Genomic DNA, 13,834 nt, shown 5'->3' on the forward strand with positions numbered 1-13,834 from the left:
TGGTTAACTGCAGCCCCAGAGACTGGCTATTTTAGTTTCCTGACATTTTTTGGCCCGGAAAATAGAAACTGAGAACACCAATTCCCTATCTTCTTCTCACAACCTCTTCCCCATCGTCCTAGCATTATCTCTGTTCATGTTATTGTGTTCCCTATTCCTGAATGAATAATTTCAAAGCAGACTTTTAAAACTCAAGTTTTATTGCAATACATCTTGCATTACATTCTAGTAATAAACGGTTGAAGTATAAATTTTGAAATGAGTTACCAAAAATCATTTACTAAACAATAGTTTTACTAAAAATACTAGGATTGGAAAAAATAAACACTAATAGAAAGTACTCCCTCCAGAATGTTAACAACGTTTCTATGGGCAATGGGATTGGAGATGGTTTATACTTTCTCATTTTCTGTATTACCAACAAAATTCACAATCAGGAGAAAAACCTATTAAATCATACTTAAAACATTAAATCTCTGATTGTCAGCTATAGGAAAAGGCAACTCACTATCCATTTGAAAGATCCCTTTAAGACTTATGATCAACCTCACTCGATAACTGCACAACCTCTGGACACAAAGAGGCTGAATTGTCCCCCCAATTTCACTCCCCTATTACCCACAACAGCAGTGATATGGTTTGGCTCTGTGTCCCCACCCAAAGCTCCAATTGTAATCCCCAGGTGTGGAGGGAGGGTCCTGGTGGGAGGTGATTAGATCATGGGAGCAGATTTCCCCCTTGCTGTTCTCATGATAGTGAATTCTCATGAGATCTGGCTGATTGATAAGTGCCTGGCATTTCCCCTGCACTCCTTCTTGCCACCTTGTGAAGAAGGTGCTTGCTTCCCCTTCACCTTCCACCATGATTTAAGTTTCCTGAGGCCTCCCCAGCCCTGCAGAACTGTGAGTCAATTAAACCTCTTTTTTCTAATAAATTACCCAGTCTCAGGTAGTATCTTCATAGCACTGTGAAAATGGACTACTACAAGCAGTGATCACCAAGTCTTCTTTAGAAATGACACTTTCTAGGATATCTTAGAAGAGGAATCAAACTTTCTCTTAGGTATTAATTGCCCTCAGCAATTGTGGGTTAATTAAAACTGCCAAAATAAAAATTAGCAGAGAGAGTTACAGGCAGAGGTTATAGCCCATACAATGGCATGAAGATAAGATAGGATCTGGAGACAGTCCATCATCAGGACTCTTCTCTCTAGCAGGAATTAGTTGTCATAAAGCCTGGCTCAGAATCCCCATGTGTTGGTTTTCCTCTTCCTACTTATAATCACTGAGTTGGGGAGCCTATTCTAGACCCAGAATGACCTGTGAGACTCTGAAGTGCTCAGAATTAGTGTGGTGTGAGACTCTGGTGCATTTTATGGGAAAAGGCATGTATACACACAGGGAATGACTGCATATCAGAGGCTAGAGAGACAGTGGGGACTGGAGTGTTTGTGTCCCATGACTCTGGGACTCAGGAAGTGGGAAGCATAAAGGAACACAGTGATCTGCCTTCCCAGGCTCCGCTATTCCCCATTCCCTGCCCACACCCCTTCTTACCAGGCTTGCAGACCCTGAGCTATTATACTTGAGGGCAATAAATACTTGTTGAATTACTCCCTCAGATTCATTTTTTTAAAAAATTAGGTCTATGACAATTTCTGCAGTAGAGAAGAGTCTTGATGGAGTGTCTCCAGATCCTGTTCTCTTCTCCCCTGCCCTTGCTACCTTCTACCCACCTTTACGTCTGAGATACCATCATATCCAGGAAGTCTTTAGTGACTCATAGACCAGATTTAGGTATCCCTGCCACGTACTTTGATGGAAACCCGCATTTTTCCTACCAAAGCACTTACCACACTTTACTGTAATTACTGTTTAGTATATATGCATATCCTATTAGCCCTTAACTCTGGGAGGGCAATGACCATGTCTACCTCAATGCCTAGCAAATACAGGTGCTCAATAAACAAGTAGACTTGAATTAACCTCAGCAGGAAGCTCAGGATTGAGGAGACAACTGGCAAGGGGGCAGAATGAGGCACCATTCCTCAGGTACTATTTTACTGCCTCAGATATTATTAAACTAATAGCATAATTCAATATTTTCACAACCTCTCAATTCAACATTTCAGATAGTTGAATAACTCTCAGCACATGCCTCCACCTGCCAAAATACAAATGCTCTTGCCAGGCACATTTGCCATCTTATAAGAAGCTCTTTCAGGATCTCTGCCCCAATCCTGGCATTACTGTGAAGGTGCCCAATGGAAATTATATCTGAGTTGGCAGAGAGTGGAGTGAAGGGGATATTGATGAGTCTCATCCAGAAATGGGTTAGGCATTTCAAAGAAATATCTACCATTCTTTTTGGAGAAGACTTGGGTAAAATTTTTCTTCCATTTAACACTTCAATAATCATAACAAACATCTTTGTGTGGATGTCTTCTTATAGTACCGAACTGGGCTGGAAGGACAGAAGTTCTGCTCTCAGGAAACTTTTCTTTTCTGTGGAGTCTCACCCCTACAGTGAACTCCTTGCATTTCACAATTGTACAACTCTTACCCACAGAGTTAAACTCTGGTGTGTGTTCTCTGATGCTGCATAAGGCCTGACCTATGCCTAAATGTTTTTCTACATTCACTACATTCATAAGGCTTCTCTCCAGTGTGAATTCTCTGGTGCTGGGTGAGGGCTGAGCTCTGATTGAAGGACTTTCCACATTCATTACATTCATAAGGTTTCTCTCCAGTGTGAATTCTTTGATGTTCAATAAGGACAGAACTCCTACCAAAAGCCTTACCACATGCAATACATTCATAGCCTTTATCTCCAGTGTGAATTTTCTTATGCTGAATAAGGGCTGAGCTCCGGCTGAAGGCTTTCCCACATTCTCCACATTCATAAGGCTTCTCTCCAGTGTGGATTCTCCGATGCCTGATGAGCTCTGAACTGCCCCTGAAGGCTTTTCCACATTCACAACATTCATAGGGTTTTTCACCACTATGAATTCTCTGATGTCTAACAAGGTCTGAGCTCAAACTGAAGGCTTTGCCACATTCTTTACATGCATAAGGTCTCTCTCCAGTATGAATTCTCTGATGTCTAATCAACTTTGAGCTCTGGCAAAAGGCCTTCCCACAGTCAAAGCACTCATAGAGCTTTTCCCCAGTGTGAACTCTCTGTTGTGTAATATCATTTGAATTCATACTGAAACTTCCTTCACTCTCATGAGATTCAAGGACACTGTGTTCTGTGGGGATTCTTCTATTGAAGGTTGCCAGACTGAAATGTCTGTCCTGGGAAGGAAGCTGACTGATTTTGTTCCCTGCAGCATTTCCCTTTTGCTTCTTAGAGTTGTCCAGACCTCCCAAATCTTCTTCAGCTATCTGTTTGGAAGGTGTTTCTCCAGGAAGTTTTCCTGGAGATATCATAACTGCTGAGGCTACACATTCCACAATTTCTTGCTTTGCCATCAACACTTTGCCAGCCACCATCTTGCCATCTAAAAATGTGAATAGAAAGTGTAAGTATCATTTACTTCCCATGACAGAAGAAACTGTTGTAGCAAGAACACAAACCCAATGAAATAGGTATTTACCTATTAGGAGGACAGTTCTCAAAACTAGATTCCCAATCTAGAATTCAGAGAAGTGGCCTGGGGTAGCCAAATATGGCCCCCTTGGAGAGTAAGGTAGACAAAGAAATGAATTAGTATTGTAGAAGAGGGATGGTGAACAAGGAAAGACATTAGTTAGAGGGAATGGTGACAAACAGGAATATTGGCGATAAACCAGGAAGCTAGGAGACAATCTTGGGTTAGAGAAGATACGTTTTTAGGCAATGAGATAATCAGGAAAAAAAGTTAAAAGGAATGATCAGGATAAAGAAAGATATCTAAGAGTCTTAAATCTGTGGTCTTCTATCAATATAGGAGAGCAGAAGATATGATTAGGAAATGCTTTGGGAGTTAGCACTGAACAGAGGTAGCTGGGCGGCAACTAGAAAGCATTAAGGCAATTTCAGATTCTGATAGGTTCCACAGGAATTAAATAATTATAAGCAAATAGAATAAGACACAGACCCAGAGAAAAGAAATACAGGTTCCTGACTCATTCTCAGGTCAGGTGGGAATTTTTTTTAACATTAAAAAAAAAATTTCACTTAAATCATCTATGGAATACAAAAGAATCTTATGGTTCTACTTTTTAAAATGTATAAGTATCAAAGAAGGGGATGGAGACAACAACTTCTTTGAGCATTTATACATAAAAACATGACTGCCCAGAGCCAGACCTTCTGGCTCTCACAAAACATGCCCCATCTCTAGTAGTCTCCTGTTATGAGTTACTGGAAATCTCTCTAGATAACTACAGTAACTCATAATAGAAGGCTACTAGAGATGGGGCATATTATATCAGCCATCTACTAGTTATATCTAGAGATTTCTAGTAACTAGAAATGGCTGATATAACTTGAATTATTTTATTCTGAAAAATACATCTTCCCAAAAGCCCTCTAAATGTATATGCATTTTACGTATCAGGAAACTGAGGCTCAGAGAAGCTAAGTGAGGCCATAGAAGTAATAACTGTTAAGAGTTAGGATTCAAATAAACATTCTTAACATCAAAGCTTGCAATCTTTATGCTATCTGCCTTCCCTATTGAAAGGATGCAGGGCTGTAGTTGCACTGAAACAACATATAACTTAAAAATCATTTAAATTTGGCTTTGGAAAAGCATTATGCTTTTATATAAAAATGAATACCTATTTCTGATATTGAGTTCACAACACTTCAAACACAACAATAAAGCACCACAGGTTGATACCTGATCAAAGCAGAGGGTTGTCTGGCTTCCTGTTTCCCCATTCCTTACCAGAAATTAAACACAGACAACATCACCTCTAAAATTCATATTCTCCTTTGATTTTAGATAGAAATTTAAATTATTCATGGTTTCATTTATTCAAAAAGAAAACATTTATGAAAAATATACTTGCATACAATAGAGGCATAAAAATTAAAAGTACCAAACAGGTTAAAGTCAGAGACCCGACGACCTAATGAGAAATTTTCTGAAAGTAACAAATAGGTCAAATTATTAAGAGTATCAATTATAGGGTATAAAGTGGCAATATAATTGTCTAGGGACAAAATCAAGGGCAATAAAAATTAGAAAAGCAATGTAACATATGGGATTTAAAACATCTTCAAATTCTGTAACTATATGAAGTCAAATTATGAGACCAGAGAAAAATTTTGCCCTCAGATGTATACATCAGGAAGACATCAAGATTTTTATTTGTTCAACTATACATTTATTATTATATTTAAAAAGTTGGAATAAATAGCTAACTAGAGTAATTCTTAGAAAAGACAAATAGAGATTACAAGTAGAGACTGGGCACGGTGGCTCACACCTGTAATCCCAGCACTTTTGGAGGCTGAGGCAGGCAGATCGCTTGAGGCCAGGGGAGTTCAAAACCAACTTGGCCAACATGGCAAAACCCCATCTCTACTAAAAATATAAAATTTAGCCAGGCATGGTGGTGCACGTCTGTAATCCCAGCTACTCGGGAGGCTGAGGCACGAGAATCACTTGAATCAGGGACGTGAAGGTTGCAGTGAACCAAGATCACGCCACTGCATGACAGAACAAGACTCTGTCTCAAAAAGAAAAAAAAAAGATTACAATAAGAAATGGTCACTTGATTATTTAGAAATACTTGCAGAGAGATAACCCAATTACTATCTCCCAAGAATGAAAACTAATTCGTAATCAGGCCCAAGTCTGGAGGCTGGAGGGTGGTGTATAGATTTTTAAGAGGCTCTTTGGAGGAGAAATAAGGCATAGGTATCTCTGTTAGAAGAGCTCTTCTGTTTTGTTGTTGTTGTTGTTGTTTGTTTTTGAAACAGAGTCTTGCTCTGTCACTCAGGCTGGAGTTCAGTGGTACAATTATCAGTCACTGAAGCCTTGAAATCCTGGACTCAAGGGATCCTCCCACCTCAGTCTCCCCAGTAACTAAGAGTACAGGTGCACATCATTGCATCCAGTTAATTAAAAATTTTTTTTGTAGACATGGGGTCTTGCCATGTTGCCCAGACTGGTCTTGAACTCCTGGGCTCAAGCAATCCTCCTGCCTCAGCCTCCCAAAGTGATGGAACTACAGGCATGAGCCACCACACCCAGCTAGCTTTTCTCTTTAACACACCTCCTGTTTTTCTTACTTGTTCTCTGGGGTGGCTCCTCAATGAGTTCTGCCAGCTCAGCAGTTCAGTGAGCAATTCCATCCTGTTTAGTTTAAAATCCTTTTAACTAGGAATGTGGCCTTCAATTGCATATTGACGAGTATGCTTTTAGCCTTAATGCTATGTCAGTGATGCTCCACTGCCCACCCAGTTCCCCTTCACCAATATGATGCCTCCTTCCCTCAGCCACTGTGAATGTTGGCTCCTCCAATGACCTGAATGTCTGTGTCTCCCCAAAATTCATATGTTGAAGTCCTAACCCCCAAGGTGATGGTATTAGGTAGTGCGGCCTTTTGGAAGGTGACTAGGTCATGAGGGCTTAGTGACCTTATAAAATAGGCCCTATTGTGCTCATTTGCCCCTTCCACCATGTGAGGACACAGTGAAAAGGTGCCATCCATGAGAAAGTGGGACCTTACCAAATACGAAATCTGCTAGCACCTTGAACTTCTCAGCCTCCAGAACTGTGAGAAGTAAATCCGTGTTGTTTACAAGCCACTCAGTTGATGGTATTTTGTTATAGCAGTCCTAACTGATTAAGACAGTTCCTAACTATACAGAGGTGCCTCCTTCTGTGGAGAATTACCCTGGCTGATGAGAGCCACTTGGCCCGGGAAGTAACTTCCACCCTCATTGCCCCTTCTCTGCGTCAAGAAGAGACAACTCTGCAGTGCAATTATGCTTCAGCGGCCCATGAAATGCTCCAAGGATTAGACCAAGGCTAGACTGTAACTGAGACCACATCATTGCTTGCTCTTTTCCCTTCCTAATCCTGCTTCTCTCCCTCTGTTACAGATTTTTCCTGAAGAACACATCCTCAATAAATCACCTGCACCCAAATCTCCATCTCAGGCTCTACTTCTGGCAAGGCATATCATGAGGCTAGTGAAGCACCTACAAGAAACTTGTAACTCAAGGTTGTAAAAATGGCATGGTGACTCTTACAATCATATCACAGTGGGCCCCTCCAGCAATTTAAACCTCATGACCTAGGTGAAAGCTGTAAAAGGATCCACATTAATTCTTCAGAGGCACGGCTAAGACTTTCAAGACTGAAAAGAGACTAGCATAAGGAGACTTAACAGGAACCCAGTCAAGACCATTCATGGCGATGGGACCACGCATAAATGGAGAATGAGTAAATTTTGCTAAGTCCAAGGACATTGGAGAGATAGAACCACTATTACTGACATGGTGACTGAGTCAACAACATACTGCCGCTATGAAGTAATAAGAAAATAAAAAGTTAAAAAATGTAACAGGTAACAGTTGGAGGGTGAATATATTTTAAACCAATCAGATCCTCATTAGAGTATTTTATTTTGTCTTGATCCCCAAACTTCAGATGAATGTGGAGAAACTGAAGCATGTCCAGAGAAAAGTGGCAAGATATCCAAACAGACAGAACACAGATGGGATCAGAGGGAGTGACAGGCTTAGTTAAAAAAGGTCAGGGGGCTGGACACGGTGGCTCATGCCTGTAATCCCAGCACTTTGGGAGGCCAAGGCAGGTGGATAACAAGGTCAAGAGTTCGAGAACAGCCTGACCAATATGGTGAAACCCCGTCTCTACTAAAAATACAAAAATTAGCCAGGCATGGTGGCGGGTGCCTGTAGTCCCAGCTACTCGGGAGGCTGAGGCAGGAGAATCGCTTGAACCCAGGAGGTGGAGGTTGTAGTGAGCCAAGATCACACCACTGCACTCTAGCCTGGGCGACAGAGCCAGACTCCATCTCAAAAAAAAAAAAAGGGTCAAAGTGCAGTGTACTCACTGCATTCAAGTATAGATTGTGTTTTATGAGGACTCTGTAAACTAAAGAAAATGGATTACGAATAAATTAAAGCTGGGAGTATTTCATATGGACATAAGGAAGAATTTTAATACAGTATGTTTGCTATACTATAGCAAACAAAATACCATAACAAAATACCACAGAATGGGTGGTAAACAACAGAAATCTCTTTTCTCACAATTCTGGAGGCTACAAGTCCAAGATCAATGTGTCAGCAGGTTTGGTTTCTTCTCTCTCCTTGGCTTACAGATGATGGCCACCTTCTTCTTTTTTTGTTGTTGAGATAGTCTCACTCTGTCACCCAGGCTGGAGTGCAGTGGCGCAATCTTGGCTCACTGCAACCTCCACCTTCTGGGCTCAGGTGACCCTCCTGTCTCAGCCTCCCAAGTAGCTGAGGCTATAGGCATGCACCACCATCCCTGGCTAATTTTTGTATTTTTAGTAAAGACAGGGTTTCACAGTGGTCTCGAACTCCTGACTCAAGTAATCTGCCTGCCTCAACCTCTTAAAAAGTGCTGGGATTACAGGCATAAGCCACTGCACCCGGCCACAGATGGCCACTTTCTTGCTAGGTCCTCACAAGATCATCCCTTGGTCTGTGTTGTGTCCTAATCTCCTCTTCTTTTAAGGACATCAATTATTTTGGATTAAGGCCAATCCTAATGACCCCATTTTAACCTTTATAAAGGCCCTATCTCTCAAAAAATGCAGTCATACTCTCAGGTTCTGGCTGGGGGTTAGAGCTTCAACATATGAATTTTGAAGGGACACAACTCATCCCATAACAAATAACAATATGAAAAAGCCCAAGAAGAACTTACCACAGTCTCTGTTCCTTAAGATTTTAAAAAAAGAAAGTAAAAATAGTCTACCTAAATGATTTCATCATTTACCTGATTTAAGGCAGGGGACTTGATGAGATGAATTTTCTTTTTTAAAAATTTAAGTTCCAGGATGCATGTGCAGGACGTGCAGGTTTGTTACATAGGTAAATGTGTGCCATGGTGATTTGCTGCACCTTTCAACCCATCACCTAGGTATTAAGCCCCACATGCATTAGCTATTTATCCTGATGCTTTCTCTCCCATCCCCACAGGCCCCAGTGTGTGTTGTTCCTCTCTCTGTTTCCATGTGTTCTCATTGTTCAGCTCCCACTTATAAGTGAGACCACGTGGTGTTTGGTTTTCTGTTCCTGTGTTAGTTTGCTGAGGATAATGGCTTCAGGCTCCATCTATGTCCCTGCAAAGGACATGATCTCATTCCTGTTTATGGCTGCATAGTATTCGATGCTGTATACATACCACATTTTCTTTATCCACTCTATCATTGGTGGGCATTTGAGTTGATTCCATGTCTTTGCTATTGTGAGTAGTGCTGCAATGAACATATGCATGCATGTATCTTTATAATAGGATAATTTATATTCCTTTGAGTACATACCCAGTAATGGGATTGCTGGGTCAAGTGGTATTTCTGGTTCTAGGTCTTTGAGGAATCACCACACTGTCTTCCACAATGGTTGAACTAATTTACGTTCCCACCAACACTGTAAAAGTGTTCCTACTCCTCCACAGCATTGCCAGCATCTGTTGTTTCTCGACTTTTTAATAATCGCCATTCCGACTGCCGTGAGAGTGTTTCTCATTGTGGTCTTGATTTGCATTTCTCTAATGATCAGTGATGTTGAGCTATTTTTTATATGGTTTTTTTGGTGCATAAATGTCTTCTTTTGAGGTCTCTGTTCATGTCCTTTGCCCACTTTTTAATGGGGTTGTTTTTTTCTTGTAAATTTGTTTAAGTTTCTTGTAGATCCTGGATATTAGACCTTTGTCAGATGGATAGATAGATTGCAAAAATTTTCTCCCATTCTGTAGGTTGTCTGTTCACTCTGATAATAGTTTCTTTTGCTGTGCAGAAGCGCTTTAGTTTAATTACATCCCATTTGTCAATTTTTGCTTCTGTTGCAATTGCTTTTGACATTTTCATCATGAAATCTGTGCCCATGCCTATGTCCTGAATGGTATTACCTAGATTTTTTTCTAGGAATTTTATAGTTTTGGGTTTTACATTTAAGTCTTTAGTCCATGTTGAGTTTATTTTTGTATAAGGTGTAAAGGAGGGATCCAGTTTCAGTTTTCCGCTTATGGCTAGCCAGTTTTCCCAGCACCTTTTATCAAATAGGTAATCCTTTCCCCATTGCTTGTTTGTCAAATATCAAATGGTTGTAGATGTGCAGTCTTATTTCTCAGATCTCTATTCTGTTCCATTGGTCTATGTGTCTGTTTTTGTGCCAGTACCATGCTGTTTGGGTTATACTAGCCTTGTAGTACAGATTGAAGGCAGGTGGCATGATGCCTCCAGCTTTGTTCTTTTTGCTTAGGATTGTCTTGGCTATAAGGGCTTTTTTGTACCATATGAATTTTAAAGTATTTTTTTTCTAATTCTGTGAAGAATGTCAATGGTAGTTTAATGGGAATAACACTGAATCTATAAATTACTTTGGGCAGTATGGCCATTTTCATGATATTGATTCTTCCTATCCATGAGCATGGAATGTTTCTCCATTTGTTTGTGTCCTCTCTGATTTCCTTGAGCAGTGGTTTGTAGTTCTCCTTGAAGAGGCCCTTCACTTCCCTTGTTAGCTGTATTCCTAGGTACTTTATTATCTTTGTAGCAATTGTGAATGGGAGGTAATCATGTTTGGCTCTCTGGTTGTCTATTGTTGTACAGGTGTGCAGTACAGACATAGAGATACAGGAATCTCTGTATATAGGAATGCTTATGATTTTTGCACATTAATTTTGTATCCTGAGACTTTGCTGCAGTTGCTTCTCGGCTTAAGAAGCTTTGGGGCTGAGACGATAGGGTTTTCTAGACATAGGATCATATTATCTGCAAATAGAGACAGCTTGATTTCCTCGAGATGAATTTTCAAAACCCGTTTTAATGTAGCACCTGCTTGGTGCAGAAGATACTTAAGAGGGCCTGCTTGGCTAATGGTAGTATCAGGGTATGATGCCTGGGGAAGGTTGGGAGGCAGTTTCCCAGGAGAATTCAGTGGATGGATGGTATGGATTCCTTTGGTGAACTGCCGAGGTCCAGGGTCTGGCCCTTGGGCTTAGGTCCTCATATACCTAATTTTATCATCATACAAAAAATAGATTTATCTCTTGGGGTAGACTCTTAATAACTAAGCCCGTGAAACTCAGTAATAAAAACAGAATGAGAATTAATGAGTAATGTAACCATCACATGGACCGGACTGAACAAATGCATTTTCTTATTACAGCTAAGCTTCATGGGAAGTTAATAAGATTGCTTGGTGAAGACGAAATCAGAAGGGTAGTCAGATTTAACAAAAGATTAATGAGAACAAGCTGGTATGCCTGATATATCTGCTGCCCATAAGGATGATTTTGCCAATAACATAATCAAAGTCCTTTCAGTTCTAATCCCTGGCATCTGTGACAGCTATCAATTTATTGCCTCAGTTTCAAATCTATGCTTCATTGCCCTGTCTGAGATACTGGAATATTTGCCAGCTGGCGTGATGTGAGCTTTATCAATAGAGGGGGTTGCAGAGGAACTGGAAGAAAGGGCTTTTCTTCCTGGTTCCAGCATGTTCTTTGTGTTTGTTTCTGTAGCACATGGGACACCCAGCAGTGCACATCCCAGTGAGTTCTAAAGGCCCCATCCCTATGGGTAGCTTCCCAGCAAGTTCTGTACCTCATCAGCTCCCCATGGGGAGCTTCTAGCACCCCAGAGTGTGGCTCCTCAGTGAGTTCTGCCAGCTCAGCACTGCAGTGGCATCTCCATCCAGTGGGCTGTGGCTGTGCCCTCTTCAACAAGGCCTGGATCTAAGACCTGGCAGGAAAGGGGAAGTTGTGGCACCCTCCTGCAGATTTGTTCTTACCCTGGATGTTCTGCCTCAGCCCTAGAGACACTCTATATCTGTTATTCCTGTATTCTTTTGAGTTTCACTTTTTGTTATAACACTTAGTAGTTAATAATTCTTAACATTAAACTTTCCCTGTTCAAGTGATTATGTGGTTTCTATTACTGATACTGTATTCATCTTCATCTTAGGGACTGTCTTGCCAATGAAACCAAAATTAAATAACAGAATACTGAGCTTTGAATATTATGGATATTTAGCCAGGCATGGTGGTGTACAACTGTAGTCCTAGCTACTCTGGAGGCTGAGGCAGGAGGATCACTTGAACCCAGGGGTTCAAGCCTGCTGCAGTGAGCTGTGGTTGCACCACTGCACTCCAACCTGGGTGATAGAGTGAGACCCCATCTAAAAAAAAAAAAAAAAAAAAGAAAGAAAGAAAAAGAAAAAAATAATTATGGGTATTAGAGAATTTTACTAAAGACTTTAATTCTTAACCCAAAGTTACAAATGATACTGGAATTTCAGATTCTAGGCAGAGCCTAAGGAAGAATATTTCTAGGCAAAGAAGCCTTTCCACAATACTTAGTGATAGCCACAAGTGGCTGTCATTAAGAAAATGAACCGTGCCACAGATGATAGCTCTCACCTCCATCCTCAACCCCACATGGACTGGGGCTTCTCACCTCTCTCCTGGAAAGCCTGGGACTCCTGAGTCTCAGTCTTGCACTGGTTCTCTAAGGGCTGCACCGGGCTATTCAGAGACTTCAGTGCTCCTGTGGATGTCATTTCCTGCCAGAACATTTCTTGGCCATGAGTTGTGTCCTAGGAGTAATCAAGTACCAGCACTATCATTCTGAGGATACACAAGCAGAAAACTCCTAGAGCAACAGGGCAGGAACGGAAGAATCAAAAACTCATTCAAATGATTAGAGAGAAAAAATACAGGACCTTAAGAGCCCTAGTGACTTGAACCCAATGAGTGAATAATTAATAACCCAAAAGAAAGAAACTGTATAATTCTCTGAGAGCTGAGTCAATGCCCCAGTCATAATTATGGCTTCCCCATTAACTTACAATAGATCAAACAAACAAAAATGTTTACTTCTTACCTGTTGCCTTGGCTCCTCCAGTTCTTTTTCCAGCTCCTCCAGCATAGTCACAGCTTCCTCTCCATTCTCTGGCCGATGCTCTCGCAGCCAAGCTTGCAGCTCCTCAGGAAGGATGGCCAGGAACTGCTCCAACATCAGCAGCTCCAGGATCTGCTCCTTGGAGTGCACCTCCGGCCTCAACCACTGACAGCAAAGCTCTCGCAGCCGGCTCAGAGCCTCCCGAGGGCCAGTGGAGTCAGAGTAACTAAACTGCCTGAACTTCTGCCGGAATACCTCTTGGCTCCAGGGGTTTCCCTGAAGGCCAAAGTCCTGGCCCAAAACATAATTTTCTTCTTCAACCTTGACAACTAGAAGTCCTTCCTGTTCTTCTGGAGCATGGTAGGCCAAGACTGTGGCCTCTCCTGACATTCTGGGCAGAGACAGTCTGAAAAGGCTGCCCAGGTGAGACAGGGAGGAGATGGAGATTTGCGTCTGAGAGATTCCTTCTGAATTCCAACTCCCCAGGACACTCCTGAGGGTAGACAATGCTCACGTTACACAGGGAAAATAATGTACTTGGAATATAAATACAGGTTTTTGAAGCCCAGTTGCCAGGGAGCATAGTGCTGTAAAGAAAACTGACTAACAGGGCACTTCCACATAAATCATACATTTATAGATGACTCAGGATTTTTTCAGGATGTGAAAGAAAAATGTTAGTATGGCCGCAATCAATTTGGCCTTTAGTAATACTGTTAGGAACAACATTAGGGATAATAAAATAGTGCTTGTAGATTATAGAGAGCAAG

General features: G+C 41.3%; 1 protein-coding gene across 1 annotated transcript in view; it reads right to left on the bottom strand.

Moving 5' to 3' along the window:
- Positions 1–179: 179 nt before the first annotated feature.
- Positions 180–13,834, bottom strand: part of ZSCAN30 (zinc finger and SCAN domain containing 30) — a 41,004-nt gene continuing 27,349 nt past the window's right edge. The window contains exons 3-5 of the mRNA XM_054461373.2: positions 13,047–13,557; positions 12,621–12,759; positions 180–3,502 (exon numbers count right to left, since the gene is read on the bottom strand). Coding sequence (XP_054317348.2) covers positions 2,571–3,502; positions 12,621–12,759; positions 13,047–13,557 — 1,582 coding nt within the window. The 3' untranslated portion in view covers positions 180–2,570. The remainder of the gene's footprint in view (positions 3,503–12,620; positions 12,760–13,046; positions 13,558–13,834) is intronic.

Source organism: Pongo pygmaeus, chromosome 17 (genome assembly GCF_028885625.2).
Source record: "Pongo pygmaeus isolate AG05252 chromosome 17, NHGRI_mPonPyg2-v2.0_pri, whole genome shotgun sequence".
Classification (NCBI taxonomy): Eukaryota; Metazoa; Chordata; class Mammalia; order Primates; family Hominidae; genus Pongo; species Pongo pygmaeus.